The sequence below is a fragment of the Salmo salar genome, chromosome 05 (genome assembly GCF_965601325.2).
Source record: "Salmo salar chromosome 05, fSalSal1, whole genome shotgun sequence".
Lineage (NCBI taxonomy): Eukaryota > Metazoa > Chordata > Actinopteri > Salmoniformes > Salmonidae > Salmo > Salmo salar.
Window position 1 is genome coordinate 34,955,894 of NC_138295.1, and position 20,182 is coordinate 34,976,075.

The 20,182-nt window shown below is 40.9% G+C and overlaps 3 protein-coding genes across 5 annotated transcripts; all 3 read left to right on the forward strand.

Annotated features, from left to right (window-relative positions):
* Positions 1-3,262: 3,262 nt before the first annotated feature.
* Positions 3,263-7,069, forward strand: rap2c (RAP2C, member of RAS oncogene family). Its single transcript, XM_082975169.1, has 4 exons — positions 3,263-3,706; positions 4,123-4,456; positions 4,849-5,167; positions 5,890-7,069. The coding sequence occupies exons 2-3, from the start codon at positions 4,184-4,186 to the stop codon at positions 5,125-5,127; spliced, it is 552 nt and encodes a 183-aa protein (XP_082831295.1). The 5' UTR covers positions 3,263-3,706; positions 4,123-4,183; the 3' UTR covers positions 5,128-5,167; positions 5,890-7,069.
* A 1,727-nt stretch (positions 7,070-8,796) lies between these two features.
* On the forward strand, positions 8,797-11,514 carry LOC145879507 (UDP-N-acetylglucosamine transferase subunit ALG13). Its single transcript, XM_082975170.1, has 4 exons — positions 8,797-10,089; positions 10,815-10,977; positions 11,085-11,223; positions 11,380-11,514. The coding sequence occupies exons 1-4, from the start codon at positions 9,985-9,987 to the stop codon at positions 11,489-11,491; spliced, it is 519 nt and encodes a 172-aa protein (XP_082831296.1). The 5' UTR covers positions 8,797-9,984; the 3' UTR covers positions 11,492-11,514.
* A 471-nt stretch (positions 11,515-11,985) lies between these two features.
* Positions 11,986-18,386, forward strand: c05hxorf65 (chromosome 05 CXorf65 homolog). Of its 3 annotated transcripts, XM_082975171.1 has the most exons (7): positions 11,986-12,232; positions 12,341-12,427; positions 13,017-13,139; positions 13,271-13,339; positions 13,469-13,581; positions 13,723-13,861; positions 15,233-18,386. In XM_082975171.1, exons 1-6 carry the CDS (start codon positions 12,208-12,210, stop codon positions 13,810-13,812), a joined length of 507 nt encoding a protein of 168 aa, XP_082831297.1. In that variant the 5' UTR covers positions 11,986-12,207; the 3' UTR covers positions 13,813-13,861; positions 15,233-18,386. The 3 variants fall into 3 exon arrangements, with proteins under 3 accessions (XP_082831297.1, XP_014055100.1, XP_082831298.1); XM_014199625.3 differs by having other exon boundaries at positions 13,723-18,386; XM_082975172.1 differs by lacking the exon at positions 13,271-13,339 and having other exon boundaries at positions 13,723-18,386.
* Positions 18,387-20,182: the final 1,796 nt, after the last annotated feature.

A 20,182-nucleotide genomic window follows, 5' to 3' on the forward strand; every position in this document is an offset into this window, starting at 1 on the left:
ATAGAAAATGTACTGTATTTCTATTCGTTCCATAAAGCAATAATATACATTTTAACATTACATTTTTGTCATTTAGCAGACGCTCTTATCCAGAGCGACTTACAGTAGTGAATGCATACATTTCATTTCATGCATTTTTTTGTACTGGCCCCCCGTGGGAATCGAACCCACAACCCTGGCGTTGCACACACCATGCTGGCGCTGCAAACACCATGCTCTACCAACTGTCACTGTTAAAACGAGAAACCCACGCAGACTATATTGAATGAGCTGCATGTCCTTTTTACTCCTTACTTGCCACTACTCATCAGTCTCTCCATTTATCCTATCATAGGCAGGTCTCACCATCTAGTGGTGAAACTGAACAGTAACGCAGTACACGAAGGTGTTATAATTGCAAAAGAATGCAATGCCAAAACAAGTCAATGGCGAATGGTAAGTAATCCTAATAAAACACTGCTTTAGCAATATGTCTGAAACTCAAAACAATTGACAGTACAGAGTAGAAAACACCATTTACCCAAAAATGTTATTAACGGCTACCAGCACATTGCCTACCGTCGTGCCTAAGAGCCAATTTAAGCTTGATCCTAAAATGTTGTTGGAGGTTCCGTATGGAGGGTGTGACCCATTTGCGAAGCCTCCTGAGCACTGGCGATTTTAGCATGGACATTTTGGTGGGGCAAAAAAAATAAAAGGTTGAATGCATGCCAGCAAAGCCAGTACACAACATGACACTATACAATACATGAATTGCACTATAACGGTGACAAATGGTACCCACAAACTGTTAGGGCCTACGTCAAGCTATCCCAACAGCAGTCCCAACATCTTACCACTTCTACACCTGGTTATCAGTGGAGCCTTGTCTGGCAGCGAAACAGTTCATTCAGCCTCATTTAATGCCTTTTAAAAAAACATAGCTGATATGGCTGAATTGCTTGACAATTGAGATGTACAAACTATGGCATAAGGGATTAGAGGCAATCCGTAATTTCGATTAAGACATTAATGAGCAAGCTACTATTTGTTTAGCACTTTTGAAATGTACAGCGACAGAATTCAGAACATGGGCCGTTCTTACAGTGTTCTCCCTGTACAGCAAGTCAGACCGTAGGATAAATAAAGAGGGCATATAAGCAGACGATGAAAGCCCTTACAATATTCAATGATTACATTTCTCTAAAACAGGTTATAGGCTACATGTGCACCACCAAGTCAGAAGATTAGGCAAAATTAAGAGGGGTAAATAGACCAAATTATTAGAGTAAGGCACATGTGCTACTAACAGCTTAATACACTACATACACTTAGTATTACTTTCTTAGTTACAGTATACTTATCTCCCTGGCATATAACATAATTTATGCAGCAGCATACAAGTCATTTTTGGACTCACTTTGTGCTGTGCTCACTTGAACAGGAAGGTGGCAAGGCGGTCCTTTGTGGGCAAATTTTGTCATCGAAGTCTGGCACTCTCTGGATTTATGGTGCTTTCAAAACAACTGGGAACTCGGAAAAAAACAAGGTCAAATCATGATGACGTCATTGATCTTCAGGTCGTAGCTCTAGAAAGAGGCCGGATTTACAATTCCGAGTTGGATGACCGTTCAAAACGTATTTTCCTAGTCGGAGTTTATTTATTCCCGACTTCCCAGTTGTCTTGAACTCAAGTTTTCGCAGTTCCGAGTTAACAGTTGTTTTGAGTGCGGCACAAATCATGCTTCATTGACAGCATGGCCAATGTTGAATTTTATCATTTTAAACTTGGAAAATAGACCCTTTATCCCAGATTTGGGACCACACAGCCACTGTCATTGATTCCTTCCAAACCACTCATTGTTGAATTTGCGATTTCTAACTTGTGTAATGTTAATGTCCAATGACCGATGAGCACCGATATGTTTTATCTATCATTTCTCTTCATCATTTCCCTTCATGTGGCAAGGATTGAAAAGGATTTGCCAGTAGATTGTTGACTTGATTCATGATGACTGCTAGCTAAGATTTTGAAAGTATGATGTTGACATGATCAGTCCAATCAAAGCTAATGTACATATAACGTGATTTGACGTCATTTTATCTGTGGCCAATGACCTTGAGCCTTCATGGATGGGCATTTCTAATGTAACTCTATGGCAGCATCCAAAGGGCTAGAATTTTCTAGGTCTACCCTTAGACGTGGCGGGGACGTAGTGTCCACATGAGTGACAGAACACTGAGCCAATCACGGCGCAACGCTCCGTATTTTCTGCTGGCTTGTCCCACCACCACATAAAGCACTGAGCTAGGCTGAAACACCTTCCTTTTGGAGCTGCCTTACTCAAGAAAACAAAAAAAAGAGACCATATTTGTATGCGGCTTTATTAACTCAATGTTATATATTTTTTTACATTGTTTGCAAACTAATATGTGACACATATTAATGCCAAAATAACATTTAACTTTCTCACTCATCATTAACCATGATTCATTCTTGATTTTTCTTAATCATGGCATTATACAGATTGATTTTGAAATTTTCAGAAGCATCTTGTCTATTCACTTAGAAATAAAATTACTCCAGTCATCATTCACCATTCAGTTCCTATTGGGCAAAATAACCCAAAATACATCCAAAACAAATTGCAAATACATCCAGTGAGTTTTTAAGAGTCACACGCTTGATGTAGTCATTGTGTGCTTGGAACCTGGGACCAAGTACTAAACTTTTGACTACTTCGGTACACTATAACTATAAATGAAATTTGTCCAAATACGTATTACATCTTCAAATGAGGGGACTATCTCTATGAAGTGCTTTAATTTCTAAATGGTAAATCAGATATGTATGAAAAAAATTATCCACAAGAATATGAGGTCCAAAAAAGCTGTGGAAAAAAAACACAAATTCACATCAGTGCTTTTGTTTGGAGTCTCCTATTTATCTTGCTATGGAAAAGCTGAAGCACACTTAAAACACACAAAAAAATAGGACAAATCAGACAAATGATTTCTTGCCTATAACAATCTATAACATAGTTTCTGTAAATAGCTCACTTAATGTTCACACTTCTATTATCAGCCATTATAAAGATGAATGTATTCATTTAATTTCCATCCTCAGCGTGCAGTGAACTGAATCCTGTAAATTCCATTCTATGCAGCATATTTCTATGTGCAACGTTCTATACGTTGCGCCCTACTGTCCCGCCTGAAGTTATAGTTGAACCAATGGGAATGACAATAAATCTTCAAGGTGACCAATTACATTGCAGATTTTCCACGATGGTCCTTCCTTGACATATGGCCTGCATTTTGCACAACCATGTAGCGTTTCAATGTCCCTGCTGAGGACTTAAATATATTAGTATTTGCACCAGCAAATTTGGTGCTCGTCATTTGATTAGATTTGGAAAGAAAATAAGAGCTGGTTACTTACTAGGTTCTACAGGACATTGCAGCACAGTGGTGGTCGCGAGGCTGAGACAGTACGGATACTAGGGAGAGGCCGTGAGGACGAAATTAAGGAAGGGAGTGGGAGGTCTTGTCCCTGGCTCATACTAAACAGCAACCAAGCAGTGTACTGTGGACAGCATTGGACTGAAACTCCAACCCGAGGTTCCTAAACACTATCTGGCTGCTAAAGTGCAGCTTGCCCGTGATAAGGCCAGGGACCAGCCGTGGTGGAAGTGGCAGACGCTGGCATTGGGCTTTTGCGACACCGGTATGCTTTATGATGTGGTGTGAGCGAGCCACATTCACATGCTCTCCAAAAATGGAGACAATACAAGTCATTATAATATTGTGCATCTTAACTAGCTAGCCACCAACTCAGTTAATGCACCGTTTTGGGGCAGATTACTGATAGAAGCAACAGCCCATATTCGTGTCAAGGTAACGTAGTTATGTTTACTGTCTGAAGGATTTGTCATAAGAAGGCTCCTTATCGAGAACGAGCATGGAGGGGCGTTGTGGATTTAGCCAACTTTGCTAGCTAGCTCAGTGCAATACTTCTCCATTTAACTAGATTTGAATTTGTTTTAACTAAACGCATACATGTTAACATTTTAACTGGGAGGTTGATTTGTGGGGGTTTACAGAGTTGTGTTTTCAAGGTTTACTTGATTAATGTTGTCACAGGCTGTAGCAATCCAGCTAGCTAACGTTAGCTAAGTAACCCGGGTCAAACTCGTGCACCCTAATGAAGGAGTACAAAGTGGTTGTGCTGGGAAGCGGCGGCGTCGGCAAGTCCGCGCTGACTGTCCAGTTTGTCACGGGCACATTCATCGAGAAATATGACCCAACAATTGAGGACTTCTATCGGAAAGAGATCGAAGTGGACTCTTCGCCTTCGGTGCTGGAGATCCTTGACACGGCAGGGACAGAACAGTTCGCCTCCATGAGGGACCTGTATATCAAGAACGGCCAGGGTTTCATACTTGTCTACAGTCTCGTCAATCAACAGTCATTTCAGGTAAAGGGCCTTTATCTGGTGTTACCTGCCAACATGTCAAGGAGCCTGAAACCTCTTGATAGAGTTGTAGCCATGTTTTAAATGGGCCTACTGAGCAATGCCTATTGTATTCATATTCTGAGTGCATCATTCCTAAAACCATTGTTGACAGCCTAATCTCTACAATATAAATCCATAAACCTCTCTTCTACCCCATTCCCATGAGTCGGTCCTCTACACAATGAAAGTTTGTTAAGCTCAACAGGTTAGAAGAATGGCCAAAGGGCTGCTACTTAACCCATTGATATACATGGAAGAGCTAGGCAGCAATAATTGTTGCGCAAACATTTCCTCACAATTCCTGAGAATATCCTTATATCCATCCCTAAATTCTTCCCCCCTTTACTCCCCAGGACATCAGACCGATGCGAGACCAGATAGTGCGGGTGAAGCGCTTTGAGAAGGTGCCACTGATCCTGGTGGGGAACAAGGTGGACCTGGAGTCTGAGAGAGAGGTGGCGGGTGCAGACGGTCGGGCCCTGGCCCAGGAGTGGGGCTGCCCCTTCATCGAGACCTCAGCCAAGAGCAAGACCATGGTGGACGAGCTGTTTGCTGAGATCGTCCGTCAGATGAACTATGCCACGCTGCCAGAGAAACAGGAGCAGTGCTGCACGGCCTGTGTGGTGCAGTGAGGGAGTAGGGGACACTGTCCCCTCTACACCTCTCCCCCAGGTAAGAGACTGAAGCACTACACTTCACCCTCCACACACACATAGTAGGACAAAGAAGTGTAAATGCACAATAGGCTTGTCACTGACAACGGGCAAGAATTCACAGGTTGTGAAAAGATGTATGGTCATGGATAGCAGGAGTGTAGAGTTCATAATGCGTGTCCAAACAAATTACATGCGGAGGAAGGGAGGTGAGAGGATCAGGGGTGGAACAAAATTACAGCTGTTAGAAAAAGCAGACAGGGAAGGGGGTTTTCTGCACAGATTGTTAAAACCATTGGTTTAGCCTGTTATCATTAGATCAGACGAAGAATGTGGCGTGAAGAACCCAACTGTCTGAGCAGTGAGCACAAGGGCAGAAGAGTAAGAGAATAGGCTGGCAGTGTAAAGGCAGAGAAACTAGACTTATGAACCACGGAGAGGGTAGGTCCCAGACAAAGGAAAACGCAGCATCCTGAATATAAATTGATGTTTCAAAACAGGAAGCAGATTTTCTGCACGTGTGAGAACTACCCCCTCTCCCCCCCCCCCGTCGTTTTAACTGTGTTTCACAGTTTACATATTGATGAAATGCTAATTTCCTTAACTGTGTAAAGGTCTTATTTACTCAAATATGAATATCTTCATACAGTTTCAACACCTAGTGGTGTCTTCAGTCTTTCCTTTACTCTGTCAGTAAGTAAAATAGTACTTTTTTTGTTCTCCATTGTCATTATTTGGCAGGATCTCTCCCAACTGGTTCCTGCTCTGATGACCCAGGAACCACTTCAGCTCGATCACACCTTTTGACCTCTCCAGTTGGCAGTGTTACCTACAGTACCAGAGAGCAGAATCTTGTCTGTCCATAATCCAATTCAAGGGAGTCTCGAGCCTGCCCAGCCTTTGATATCTTGACTGTGGAACACATTCACCTGCAGACTCACTGGCCTTCATGGTGTCCCGGCCCAGGGAAGACCCACTTTTCAATGTGTAGAGCATAACCTTATGGGAATGAGGATGAAGGATTGTCTATGGATTTCTATTTTCTCATTTGGGGTTGGGGAGTGCTGGGGCAATGAGCAGTGATCTGTTCAGGACCACAGCAACCCTTTCTGAAGCTGCTCCGTCATTAATTCCCCTGGTTTTACTTTTTACTTGTATCGTTTTATTAAATCTGGTGTCTAATTTTAAAGTGATAACAGACATGCAGGTTGAGGACTCGGGTCCGAATTGAATCAAACTGTGGTAAATGTATGATTGCTGTGGTTTATAGGGCCTAAAACCAACTGTATGGTGGTTATAAAGCAGACCAGCCTTCAACTTTCTATTTTTCGATGGGCATGGTTGAGCCAGGTCTCCAAGCATGAGACGTTCACGTTGAGCATAGAGCGCTATGCGTGTTTGTTTTCTGCTTACCGCTGTGTGGTTTGCTTTAAATACAGGAGATACAGGTTCCTCTTAGTCATGCAAGTGACTAATATGTTACAGCATGGTTTGATCAAATTCTGACCCTAAACAATCTAACACGCCCTAAACCACATGTCAAACACGATCTACGGAGGGCAGTGTCTGCGGGTTTTTATGCCACCCTTGTACTTGATTGATGAATTAAGGTCAATGATTATTAAGGAACTCCACTCAACTGGTTGTCTAGGTCTTAATTGAAAGGAAAAACCTGCAGACACTAAGCCCTCCATGGAATGAGTTTGACACCCCTGCCCTAAATGATCTAACTTACATTATTTACTTTTTTTAAATTAAGTTTGCTTTTCTCATAACCTATTTATTAAAATATCTAATTGCTTTGTTAGCCAATTATCAATGTTTTTTTTTTTTATATACTTGCTTTTGGTTTTGCTTTTGTGACTTTACAATGTGTTTTTGAAGATGAGAATTAACAGAGCCTTAAATGATTTCAGTCTTACATTGGTTTCTGTGTGGTTATTCAGTCTCTTCCAACTCTTCAATGTTATTACTGCCATCATGTAGTACAAATCTGATACCAAGATTGAAGAACACTGGCCAGAGGAGTATCCTAAGAAGCAAGCTAGATCTACTCAGGGTTTTCTAAAGCTAACCAGCTTCAGTAAGCCTCACACTCCAGCTTCGTCTGTACTCTCACATTCCAGCTTCATCTGTACTAAGACAGTGGATATAACTAGCAGGCTTGTAACTGCATGTCGCACGTGGTTAATCGAACGCCAAACTCTTCATTGAGGCAATGCTGAAACCTCAATGGATTGGGAAGTCTGACACATTTTCATTTGTGCTGAAATCAAAATGAAGAAAAAGTTATCTTGCAAATTCGGCAGGCATATATGGAGATGACGCGATCTTTGCGTCATCTCCTCTTAGTTCTGAAGGATTTGTTGCCGTAGAAATTTACCTGACTAAGGTACATTTGAATGACTGGTTACCACGCTGAAGGATACCTCTGATCATGTGGTCACACGTTTGGTGTCCTGAATCACCATTGGTAAGGAAATGCTCTTACATTTCTGGTTTAGACTGTTACATTATTACAGCTGATGTGATATACTGTACCAGTCAAAAGGTTGCACACTTACTCATTCAAGGGTTTTTCTTTATTTTTTACTATTTTATACATTGTAGAATAATAGTGAAGACATCAACTGTGAAATTACACATGGAATCATGTAGTAATCAAAAAAGTGTTAAACAAATCAAAAAAAGATTTGAGATATTCAACGTTGCCACCCTTTGCCTTGACAGCTTTGCACACGGTTGGCATTCTCTCAACCAGCTTCACCTGGAATGCTTTTCCAACATTCTTGAAGGACCACATACGCTGAGCACTTGTTGGCTGCTTTTCCTTCACTCTGCGGTCCAAATCATCCCAAACCATCTCAGTTGGGTTGAGGTCAGGTGATTGTGGAGGCCAGGTCATCTGATGCAGCATTCCATCACTCTCCTTCTTGGTCAAATAGCCCTTACACAGCCTGGAGGTGTGTTGGGTCATTGTTCTGTTGAAAAACAAATGATAGTCCCACTGAGCGCAAACCAGATGGTATGGCGTACCGCTGCGGTAGCAATTCTTGTTAATTGTGCCTTGAATTCTAAATAAATCACAGACAGTATCACCATCACACCGCCTCGTCTATGCTTCACGGCGGGAACCACATATGCGGAGATCATCCTTTCACCTACTCTGCATCTCAAAGACACGGCGGTTGGAACCGAAAATCTCAAATTTGCACTCAGACCTATTCGTGCCATAATATAGACTTGGTATTTTACCAAATTGGGTTATCTTCTGTATACCAGCCCTACATTGTCACAACACAAGTGATTGGCTCAAACGCATTAAAAAGGAAAGACATTTCACAAATTAACTTTTAACAAGGCACACCTGTTAATTGAAATGCATTCCAGGTGACTACTTCATGAAGCTGGTTGAGAGAATGCCAATAGTGTGCAAAGCTGTCATCAAGGCAAAGGGTGGCTACTTTGAAGAATCTCAAATATAAAATATATTTTGATTTGTTTAGCACTTTTTGGTTACAAGGTAATTCCATTGTGTTATTTCATAGTTTTGATGTCTTCACTATTATTCTACAATGTAGAAAATAGTACAAATAAAGAAACCCCCTTGAATGAGTAGGTGTGTCCAAACATTTGACTGGTACTGTACAGGGGTTTCAACTGGCACAAGGCTACCTTCAGAAGAGTCTTGTGAGGCTGGTGAGTGTCCTAGAGTAAGTAAGCCGAACTTTTCGGGCGCTACAGGCAATTTCGTAAGAAGACCGAATTTTAGGATGTCTCACTGTCTTAAAAACGCTGCTTAAACATACTAATTTTATTTGGGATTTCTGTATTATGCTAATTCGATTTTGGCGGGGGCGTGGACATCGACTCTAGGGGGATATTTACCATACCTCCATTATCCCTGCACATTGTAAATATGGCACTGGAACTGACTGAACCTTTATATAGTATTGTAATGAAGCAGGCCTCGAACCCTCGACATTCTAGCCCGAAGTCCAGCGCGCCATCGCCTATGTCCCAAAAGCATGCTCAAGCAGCAGAGTCGATATCCGCGCTTATAAACCAAGGGTCGTTACGGTATGTTATGCTTGCTTACAGTACTTTCTCATGTTCTCCTTATTTGTATTTATTGTGTTTTTGTTATACGTTATGCTATTTTTAGTATTACATTGTTATTGATTACTACTACATCGTTGGGTTTAGAGCTTTCAAGAAAGGCATTTCACTGTACTTGTGCACGTGACATTAAAATGTGAAACTTTGTTTAATATTCAGATTAACCAACTCAAGTGGCCTTAAGGTTGGGCCATTTTGGCTGAGACAAGGCTACTTACTTTTACTTTGCTCAATATTCGGATAGAATATGGTGTAGGACAGTTATGATTTTCTATCATGTAGAAAGAATAGTCAGCTCTCAATAATATACTGTATTTCTATCTGCAACGTTATGTGTGTTACACACAGTAAGGCCAAGTACTGTCACACAATCAGCCACGAGGGGGCAGCATTATCTTATTTGAAAACAGATGTTCATCATAGTAGGTTCTTCAGCATTTGAGGTGTCTAACCGATTTAAGTATTTTCACATCAGTTGTGTAGTTTTCTAAATTGTCAGAGGGATACTACCACTGTTTCTACAGTATTTCAATAATACCACACTTCTTATTCGGCGGAGAAAATGTCGAGTCTGCAGGTAAATCTCCAAATCTCCTTTAGGTGGCAGTGTGAGGTATTATTTTGTGTCAATTAAAAATACGAACGTGACGTCAGGCTACTGACAGACGTAAACAAACAAACAATCGATATATTTTGGTACAAGTACTGTAACATTTTATGACATTAGTTACATGCGTAACCATGAAGAGCGTATTTGTTACTGTAGGAACAACGAGCTTTGATGACCTAATTGAACGTGTTACTTCCCCTGAAGCTGTTCAAGTGAGTATGATCTGTGAAAATGGCTACATAAGAAAGCCGGTTCAAATAGACGGTAAATGTTATTTAAGCAATAAGGCCCGAGGTGGTGTGGTATATGGCCGATATACTCCAGCTAAGTGCTTCTCTATTACGACGCAACGTGGAGTGCCAGGATACAGCCCTTAACCGTGTTATATATGGACCATATATCACAAACCCCTGAGGCGCCTTATTGCTATTATAAACTGGTTACAAAAGTAATTAGAGCAGTAAAAATACATGTTTTGTCATACCCGTGCTATATGGTTTGATATACCACGGCCAAGTTACCCAATTGTCATAAATGAGTAAAAGTAAAGATACCTTTATAGCAAAGGCGGCGTGTGAAAACAGCCAGATGCAAGTAAGTGTATCTTTTGTATTTTAAAAATCATTTCATGCTTATATGAAAGTTAAGTTCCAAAGGTTTGCAAAACTGTATCGCAAATTAGGAGTATTTCTGTTTAGACAGAGCTTTGGGATTAAACATAGCATCGGGTTTGTAGTTCACTTGGGAGCCAGCTGTGATCAGTAACATCAGCTGAGAACCCAAGGGAGGGCCGGCTGTAAACTAGGTATACCCAACTTGGGTTCATGAGCTCTAGCTAGCCAGCTGGCCTCAAAAACTAGACAAGGATAAATTGTGTAGATGTGCCATACCCTTTCATTGTTCTATTTATAGTCATGTTTCCTTATCTTTCTTGAAGGTGTTGAAAGGCCGCGGCTATCAACATTTGGTCCTGCAGGTCAGACGAAGCTTCATTTTCCCAGATTCAGACGGCTGTCATAATCTCACGTTAGAGGCCTTTAAATTCAAGGATTCCACCGCTGAAGATGTCAAACGTGCCGACCTGGTTATCACCCATGCTAGTGTGTACAATGTCCGAAGAAATAAAAAAGCTAAACTACCAAACCATTTTGCTGGTCTTTAATGTTGATAATTTATAATAATGAAATGCCTCTTCTTGTATTCTCAGGGGCAGGTAGTTGTCTGGAGACCCTTGGTGCAGGCAAGCCACTGTTAGTGGTGTTCAATGACAAACTTATGGACATTCACCAGCTAGAGCTGGCCAAACAGCTACACCAAGACTCATACCTACTGTACTTCACTGCCAGGTCAGTGTAAATCCTCATGTGCAACTTAATCATGAGGACTCACACTTTGTCAATCTAACATATTGTACATTTCTGCTAATGAAGTCCCAGAGTTGTCAAACTGATTGAAATTCATTGGGCCAACTTATAAATCTCATTTTGTCTCAAATTTCACAGCAATCTCACTGAGACCTTGAGGACGATGGACCTTTCGGTTCTCTCACCCTTCTTACCTAGACAACCAAATAATATTGCCAATTTCCTGGACAAGGCCCTTGGTGTTCAATGATTCCAGCGCAGGGCAATATCTGAGGTCGACTCTTGTGTTCTTTTATGGTCTCTGGAGATGTTTGCACTCTGAAACTCTCCTCATCTTTGAGATGAACTGGTGGTGGGGTTGGACAGAGGGAAGTCTGGGCCCCATGTGCCCGGCTTCTAGGTTCTCCTATCAGCATGCAGAGAAAACGCCAGAATGCGACGTCAGGCTAGGCAAGACTTTAAGATTAAGAGTCTGTTGAAAGGTCTGGCCATGTTCTATTTCATCTAGTTGAAGACAGGCTGATTAGGCATTAGATGCTGACTTTTTAATGGTGGAAGGGGTATGTTTTCAACTTGAAATGATAGGAAAGACACTCACGGATGTCGATACAGTATATTGTAACTCTCATTCCTATGATTTGTTATGAACAGAACAACTTAAAAATATGTATAATTTGATGTGTTTGTTTGGTGTGCTGTTCATATATGCTGTTGTCTCGATTGTACTGTTGTTGTTTTCTGGAAGTGTAATTAAGGTTCTTCACTCCTCGTGATACTGGTCAGCACACTGTAATCAGGCTGGCATAGACAGCAGTGGGGTTGCACTCCTATGAAATCACAATTCATATTATGACTTCATAACCATGTATCCAATGATTCCAATCCATGGAATGTTTCTCAAAAAGCTTTCATGACTTTAGGCTTCTCATTATCGCAAGGGACTTCAGTTCCTCAGCTTCCTGAGTGATGTTCATCTGTGTTAAACATGGAGGTAAGACCAAAGTCATAAAATGCATTCCACTAGTGTCACATTTGATGTTTGCAATGTTTGGAACTGTATTTCACACAATTTCTTTATTCTCATCCTATCTCCTCGCAGACAATGAGCAGTTTCTGGCCAACACCAACTGCCCTGTGGTTCTCCTGCTGCAGTACATGAGAGCTAAGATGGGCCTGCCGGAGACAGGTGGGAGTTCGGGGGGGGGGGGGGGGGTCTTAATGATGATGACAGCTTCCTGATTGAAATGCTGCTGTGCCGATCGTCTCTTACAGACTAGGGGGGGTCTTGAGTCTATCATAAGTTTAGTGTCACTGCTGTAACTAAAAGCAGGGAATGTGGATGGAGAGCGCTGATGTGAGAGTCAGGGATTTGGTTGGGGGGGGGGGGGGGGGCAGAGGCATGTGAGTGGGGGTTCACCGGTTGTTGTTAAATATTTCACACTGCTCAACTCGAAGGGTGTCTGCTTACACCTGCTGTGTCCTGCCACACTTACCACTGTGTTGCCGCTAAGCCCAGAGCAAGCCTCCTGCACTAATGAAGCTATCTATCATTACCACTCTCATTAGCACTGAGATTAATGGGGCTTGCTGATGAGTGGGTTTGACTACCGCAAGGCTATCAGTAGTAAATCCTGCACTCTGGCCCTGCCCCTCATCAGCCATCTTTATGTTATGATATATATTCAATCAGTTTTGGCTCTTTACATACGGATAGATTTGTCTTAAGTGTGTGTGTGTGTGTGTGTGTGTGTGTGTGTGTGTGTGTGGTGTTTCAGAGCTGGTGGATCTGTGTGATGACCGTGGGGCTCTGAAGCTTCTCTTTCTGTCCCAGCAGCCTCAGGAGTGTGCCAGCCGACTACTTCCTCCCCGCTGCTCCCTCACATTCTGCATTGTTAATCGTGAGTTCTATACGTAATAGAAGTAGAGCCAATGGAGTGGACAAGGCCTCTATGAAACTATTCCTATTTACCAAAAAGGAGTTTCTATACATGGCTCTTCTTTGTTTTGAAGTTTATGTTTATCTTATCAGGAAACCTAAAGGATGGTGCCTATATTTCCATCACCCCCTTAGTGGCCAACCCAGACCCTGTACTTCTGGGTAACAATAAACTCTGCTTGTTAATTATGTGTGTGCATTCACATAAAGTATTTCATGTGTGTCTTCTGGAGAATTGATTTGTTTACCCATTGTCTACCCATATGTTGTTCCTGTTTGTATGTGTATCAGAGACCCTGCAGACTCAGACTGACAGCCTGGAGAGGGCTCGTCTCAGACAGCTCCGCTCTCAGGAGGACCGCAGAGCCACGGAGGCGCCCTCTCAGACCCAACCCACACAAACCGTGAGTGTGTGTGTGTGTGTGTGTGTGTGTGTGTGTGTGTGTGTGTGTGTGTGTGTGTGTGTGTGTGTGTGTGCACTCCACCAGTTATTTGGACAAATAGAAGTATTAGAAGATTGCCAACTTTTGTACTGTGTCCCACAGGCTAAGGGCCGGGGCCGTGCGGTACATATGGACACCCCTGATGATGAACCCTCCAATCGCCGGACTGGAGGCAGGAGGAGCAGGAACTGAAAGAACCTATCAATTTTACAATAATTGATGTGCATATAAATGTTGAAATGTAAGAAAGTGGACACTGAGTCTATCTAAGTCTACGCTTGCCAATGGTCATTAGTGTTGAATAATACGGTAGATCAAATTAGAAATATGACTAGAAATCTAAATAGAAATCTGTTATACAATTGTTATGCTCCAATGTCTAGTACGCTTTATGTTCTGAAAGGAAGAGAGTTTTAACATGGTCCCTTGAAGTTAAGCGATAGATGATGTCACCTGCTTCTGTGATTGGTGGGTATGAATACCTGTTCGTTACCAAGCTTTACCAGTTGGAAAAATTGGATGGAAATGACTGAATTGGGATAAATATATTTAGAAAGGGTGTGAAATCGTGACTGAAGCTCTAACATCAGTGTTTATTTTCCAAGAGTAAGAGTTATGTTATGTGTCTTTTAATCTTGCTTTGCTCAACAGGTGTTGAGGTGTTGTTGCAATAATTATGTGTCTTGCAATATGTTCAACATGCACAATTTACTTTTGAAGGCTTTATCAGAATTTCATTTATCTTGAAATTCATTTCCCTTGACCAGTGAGTGATCTTAAATTAGGGGTGGTATGTTGGGGCTATCTGCCTGAGGGAATGAATGAGGACTGTGACAGTGTGCCATTCTCTTTTCTGAAGGTTTATTTAGCCACCTCTGGGGGGTGGCCTGGCACTTTGAAACAGGAAGTTGTGGGTTAAATGCCAGCAGGTGGTTCCTCCCAGTGTTTGTGGTGTACCATCTTCTAAATTATGTACAGGCCTGGGTCAGATGGTTTTAATAACAGATAACTTCCCTTCCTAGAATCACTGGATTCTTTTCTTAATGTATGTCTGTGGAAGGCCTAATAACGTTTGAGGAACAAAGGCCTTCGGGATTTTGTGATGAAGTTCCATTTAAAGTTTAGTTTTCATTTCATTCAACTGGTTGTTACCCAAACTGAAACAAGTACTGTACTTCTTTGGTCCTTTCCAAAGTAATTACCTCAAGAAAAGGAAGAAGGAGGCATGTTATAAGTATTTGAATAGGGCCACTGTGTCAGGCCATACAGCTGTGTCTTGCAGATGGCCTAACCACTTGCTAAATACTGTGAAAAATAGGGAAGAAAGAGAAACAGCTGAGCTGTTCTTGTAAAAGGTTACATTGAGAATCTAGACATCATTTAGAAAGAGAATCTAGACATCATTTAGAAAGTGGAATGCAACATAAAAAAACAATTGTCCATGCCATTATCTGATTTGGAATGCTTGCTGTGTGATTCTTCTCTTTGAGAATTGATTTACCCAATCTCTAGAATATCTACACTGTATATAAAAGAACGAGCAGTATACACTGAGTGTAAAAAAAACATTGGTAACACCTTCCTAATATTGAGCACCCCCTTCTGCCCTCAGAACAGCCTCAATTCATCGCGGCATGGACTCTACAAGATGTTGAAAGTGTTCCACAGGGATGGTGGCCCATGTTGACTCCAATGCTTCCCACAGTTGTGTCAAGTTAGCATGCTGTCCTTTTGGTGGTGGACCATTCTTGATACACACTGGAAACTGTTGACTGTGAAAAACCCAGCCTCTTTGCAGTTCTTGACACACTCAAACCGGTGCGCCTGGCACCTACTACCATATCCCATTCAAAGGCACTATATATTTTGTCTTGCCCATTCACCATCTGAATAGCACACATACACAATCCATATCTCAAGGCTTAAACATCCTTATTTAACCTGTCTTCTCCCCTTCATCTACACAGATTTTAAGTGGATTTAATAAGTGACATCAATAAGGGATCATAGGTTTCACCTGGATTCACCTGGTCAGTCTGTCATGGAAGAGCAGGTGTTCTTAATGTTTTGTACACTCAGTGTATACGCTATTTCACTTTTTATCCAGCAAATATCCATTCAATATTTCCATTAGGCTACTTTCTTGCTATAGTAAATCAGAACATTGTGTATGAAATCATGATTTAGCATGCCATGTAATAGTTACATCACTTCATGAATTTAGGAAATGAGATAATGGGGTTATTAACTATTCCAAGTTTTATAAGTCTTTGCCCTTTGCTGCAAAACAGCTTGATCAGGTTCCTATCAGATTTGTTGAGACCACATGACAACTTTATGCAGCCCTTTCACATCACAATAATTTAATATTTAGACTTGACCAATCATGGAATGTTCTAACATGAAAAAAAAAAAAATGAAATTGCCCCTCCAGTTCAATTGTGGAAAGGTTGTGCTTTATTCTGATTATTTAGATTAGCGTTATCTGGATCAGACTGGTCTTGCATGTCTGCCAAAATGGCTATCACATTATGTTTTTATGGACATAACTGTGTGTTGATCTAATATGTATTCAGGAGTTAGATTCTAGCAGCTCAGCTTTTCTCCGCTCTAGTTTCTCCAACAATTACAACTATTACATCTAGCACATTCAAAGGGTATTCAAACTTTTAAAAGTAAAGTCATATAAAATATGTCATGGTATTTACATGTGCGAGGTGAAATAAATATTTCAGGCTGGTGCAATTTCAGTAACCAGCAGACCATAGCTCTAAGGGGTGTGCTGACAAGGCTGACTTGTCATTGCTCTGAGCTTGTTTTGTGTGCCTGGATGTGTTTTTACCAGCTGTAGAATGAGAATGCTTGTATACCAGTCCCCTCTCCCAGTGGAACTGGGGCCACAATGACTGTAAGCTGTCATCATTAATGGGGGTGAATATTGGGTACCATCTCCCTCGCCATTCACTGGCAGTTGATTGACTCCCTGAACAGATGACTCAGTCCATGGCAATAACTCCTAATACTATATAAGGCCCAAGATCTTAATCAACTCCTTGTTCTAGAAAAACAGGCGGACGCTGATGGTATTGATATCGGTTCCCTTATGGGAGAATTAATATAGGCCTTAATGTAACAGCTAATGAACAAATTACAGTTAAACAGAGGTCCAGTGAAATGCGGTAGCCTCACCCTTCCAGAACATAAACCAAACAAAGGGCTAACTACCATTTCTAATGACTGTTTGTTGCAGTGACATACCTGGAAAATATTCAGACCTTGGATGTTCCCTTGGAAGTAAACAGTTGCCTTTCACACTCACACTCCCTGTAGGTCTCTCACCTCACCTCTCTACCTCAGCCTTGTTGCTTATGACTTATTGCTCCTGAGGGAGGCCAAGAGTGTGAGAAGCTACTTTTGGCAATAAAACAAACCACATATAAAATCTTTAGATGGAATTACATTTACCTAAATCAGAGTTTATTCCTTTTATGCACAGGATACAGCGGGTGTAAAAGGCACAATAAAATGCTACAATGACATCCTTGCAAGCTCTCCTTTCAACATTGCAGTAACAGAAAACAAAAACTCAATTGTAGTCTTTTTTGTGTCTCAAAGGCCTACCTTTTTCTTTAAGACTGTGGAAATCTAATAGGAAGAGTATTTTATCAACAGCAAATGTTACAGAAGGTAGTGCATTAGGAGGGCATGTACATTTTAGCAGGACATTGTACATTCAGGACATGAATGTACAATGTTTAGCAAAAACATTGTACATTTTAGCAGGACATAATTGAATGATGGCCAGATTACTGTTTTAGGACAAAAGCACTATTCATTCAAGACCTGTGTGTGAACTGAGTTAGTCCAAGCAGAAAGCAACAAGGGGGCAGAAGGTCAATAAAATAATAATTAAATCAGAACACAATAGTCATTAGTTGATATCACATGTTTAGGGAGAAAGCAATGATACTTGTTTATTTCCAGACATCAACAGCAGGGAACCATGGAATGGCTGTGATTTAACCTGGCATTTACAGATGGGCCTCTCCCACTTCTTGGCCAAGTTGAAGAGGCAGGGGAAAAGTGTTCTAAGTCTGTGTTAGCTATGTGGCTCTGATGACATATGCCAGAATCTTGGTCCACTCTCTCTCAAATGTGTTAACTTGAACAGGAAATATACATAGATTTTTTTACACAACAACCACTTTATACTAGGCCTCACATTCAGTTAAATGGATTGAGGACCTTGCTGCTGTAGAATCTTGATCTAGTTTGACAAAGATTGGCTCTTTTTAAGGGACTGATATAATTTATTGTCCAACCAAAATAGTATAATCCCAGTGGTGCTCTGAGATATTGGTTTTCTCCAGGTTGGAGAGCCCGTCAGGCTCTGAGACAAACTTATTAAATACAGACAGGAAAGAGCACTCCTTGGCTTGAGTCCCCCCTGGGGCCCTGCTGACAGTGCTATGAAATGGCGAGATTTTATGTAATAATTTCATATCAAGAAATAAATTGATTACCCTGTCTATTGTTTTCTCAGCCTGTTTTGCTTCTCCAGGCCTCTCCTGGGGGTTTGAATTATGCCAGTCATTATGGAGTTCTGGGCAAGAGTGAACCATTTCATGTTTCAGCTTCTGTACATTGTATACTGTATATGTTTCCTCAGATGAAGGCTTTCTACTGTCAGTTAGATGGTTTGTTATTTTTCTACATCGCAAATATATGAAATTATGTAGGAGGATAAATGATGATCTTCTTGGCGAGCATTTGTATTGAGTCAGTGTGTATGAGGCAACTTCTACAGACAATATTAGTCTATGAGATTTCCAGCCAAGCAAAAGGGGTTTGGTATCAGATTCCTCACAAGAGTAACATTGTTCCCTGGTCCTTTGCCCAAATAAAATATCACCAATTAACTTATTAGAAGTTGAAGCATCAGAATCTTGTAGTTTTCAAGTTACTGTATATCATATTGTCACAAGTGCAATCTCAGATGTGTTTCATTACTGCTTTTTAACAGTACCTACACAAATAGCTAGCTAGAACAAAGTGTTAATAAGATAAAAATTCATTAAAATGATTTAAAAGCAATACAGATAAGTTGTCCAGTCTGTTTTTGTGATGTTAAGCATTATCTGTATATGATGAATTAGTTACCTCTCTAGATGGCTGGGCAGTCAAACATATATAGCTCAGTGGGTCAAACATGCCTGGACATGCCCTTAAAGACTTGACTTGTGTAGCACACTTGTTTTACCAAAGTGAAACAAGTCCCAAGCCAAACATGTGAGGATAAAGATGTGAATAACCATACAGGTGAAATATATATATATATTGCTTACACTTCTCTAAGCCCATTCAATTTGAATTGAGTAATAATAGCACAAACTGGTTGAATCAACGTTGTTTCAACATAATTTGTCAATGTATTGTGACGTGGATTCTACGTGGAAAATAGTTTTGATTTGAAAAAAGTAAACTGTTGTTTTAAGGGTGATATTTCAACCACGGGATTATGTCAGCATGGTAACCACATTTCAGACAAACCTTGTATAAAATATAAAAAATGTGTACCTTTGAAACAATGTCAGATCTTCACAGTTATATACATCGGGGTAAAAATAGTCTAGGCAGCACCTCCTACTGGAGAGTTTATTTATCTACAGCTACCCTTTGGTCTCCCTTCAGGGTTTTAACCAAGCCCAGCTTTGATATTTGTCACTGACTATTACCAATGTGCTATCGTGAGAATGATTGTTGAGAGCTCTCCACTTAAAAACCAAATATACACTGTTGCTATCAAAGTCATTTCAAAAGGGTAGGTTTAACAGAGCAAATGAAATGTGACCATACTTTTTTTTATTTAACATATCATTAATGCTAGTCAGGCCTATATAGCATTTGCAACTTAAGATAGGCAATACTATAGGCCTACGGTTTCAAGCTCTGGATGTATCACGTTTCAAGTATGACCCAGATGCAGACAGAGTCGAAGAAACAAACGTTTATTTCTAAAACAGGGGCAGGCAAACAACAGGTCAAAGGCAAGCAGGGATCAATAATCCAGAGAAGGTGTAAAGGGCCCAGAACGGCAGGCAGTCGGGTCAATAATCCAGTTAGGTGGGGGTAAGGTACAAAAACAGTAGGCAGGCAGAAGGTTCAAACCCACAAAGGATTAGAAACAGGAACAAGAACCATGCAGGGGAACAACATGCTGGTAGGTTTCAAAAACAAAACAAACTGGCAACAGACAAACAGAGAACTCGGGTATAAATACACAGGGGATAATAGGAAAGATGGGTGACACATGGCGGGGGGTGGATACAAGCACAAAGACAGGTGAAACAGATCAGGGTGTGACAGGATGATTTCAAATGTAGTGATATTGAATTGTGTTTGATTGTCAACACAACCAAATATCAACATTTGAAGGAGATGTATCTTATGCTTGAATAGTTCCATATTAATTTGTAGAAAAACTGGAATTAAAACCAGACTTAGGCAAGTTAACATGTTACAGATGCAGTGGAGAGCTTGTGTTTATAACTTGGTGATTATA

Bases quoted from the DNA above. Each gene is read 5' to 3' on its own strand.
- rap2c (XM_082975169.1), top strand. From the start codon at position 4,184: ATGAAGGAGTACAAAGTGGTTGTGCTGGGAAGCGGCGGCGTCGGCAAG. The intron at 4,457-4,848 runs GTAAAGGGCCTT...TTTACTCCCCAG, and splicing joins TCAATCAACAGTCATTTCAG to GACATCAGACCGATGCGAGA.
- LOC145879507 (XM_082975170.1), top strand. From the start codon at position 9,985: ATGACATTAGTTACATGCGTAACCATGAAGAGCGTATTTGTTACTGTA. The intron at 10,978-11,084 runs GTGTGTACAATG...TTGTATTCTCAG, and splicing joins CCTGGTTATCACCCATGCTA to GGGCAGGTAGTTGTCTGGAG. The intron at 11,224-11,379 runs GTCAGTGTAAAT...CAAATTTCACAG, and splicing joins CTACTGTACTTCACTGCCAG to CAATCTCACTGAGACCTTGA.
- c05hxorf65 (XM_014199625.3), top strand. From the start codon at position 12,208: ATGTTCATCTGTGTTAAACATGGAG. The intron at 12,233-12,340 runs GTAAGACCAAAG...ATCTCCTCGCAG, and splicing joins CATCTGTGTTAAACATGGAG to ACAATGAGCAGTTTCTGGCC. The intron at 13,140-13,270 runs GTGAGTTCTATA...TTATCTTATCAG, and splicing joins CACATTCTGCATTGTTAATC to GAAACCTAAAGGATGGTGCC.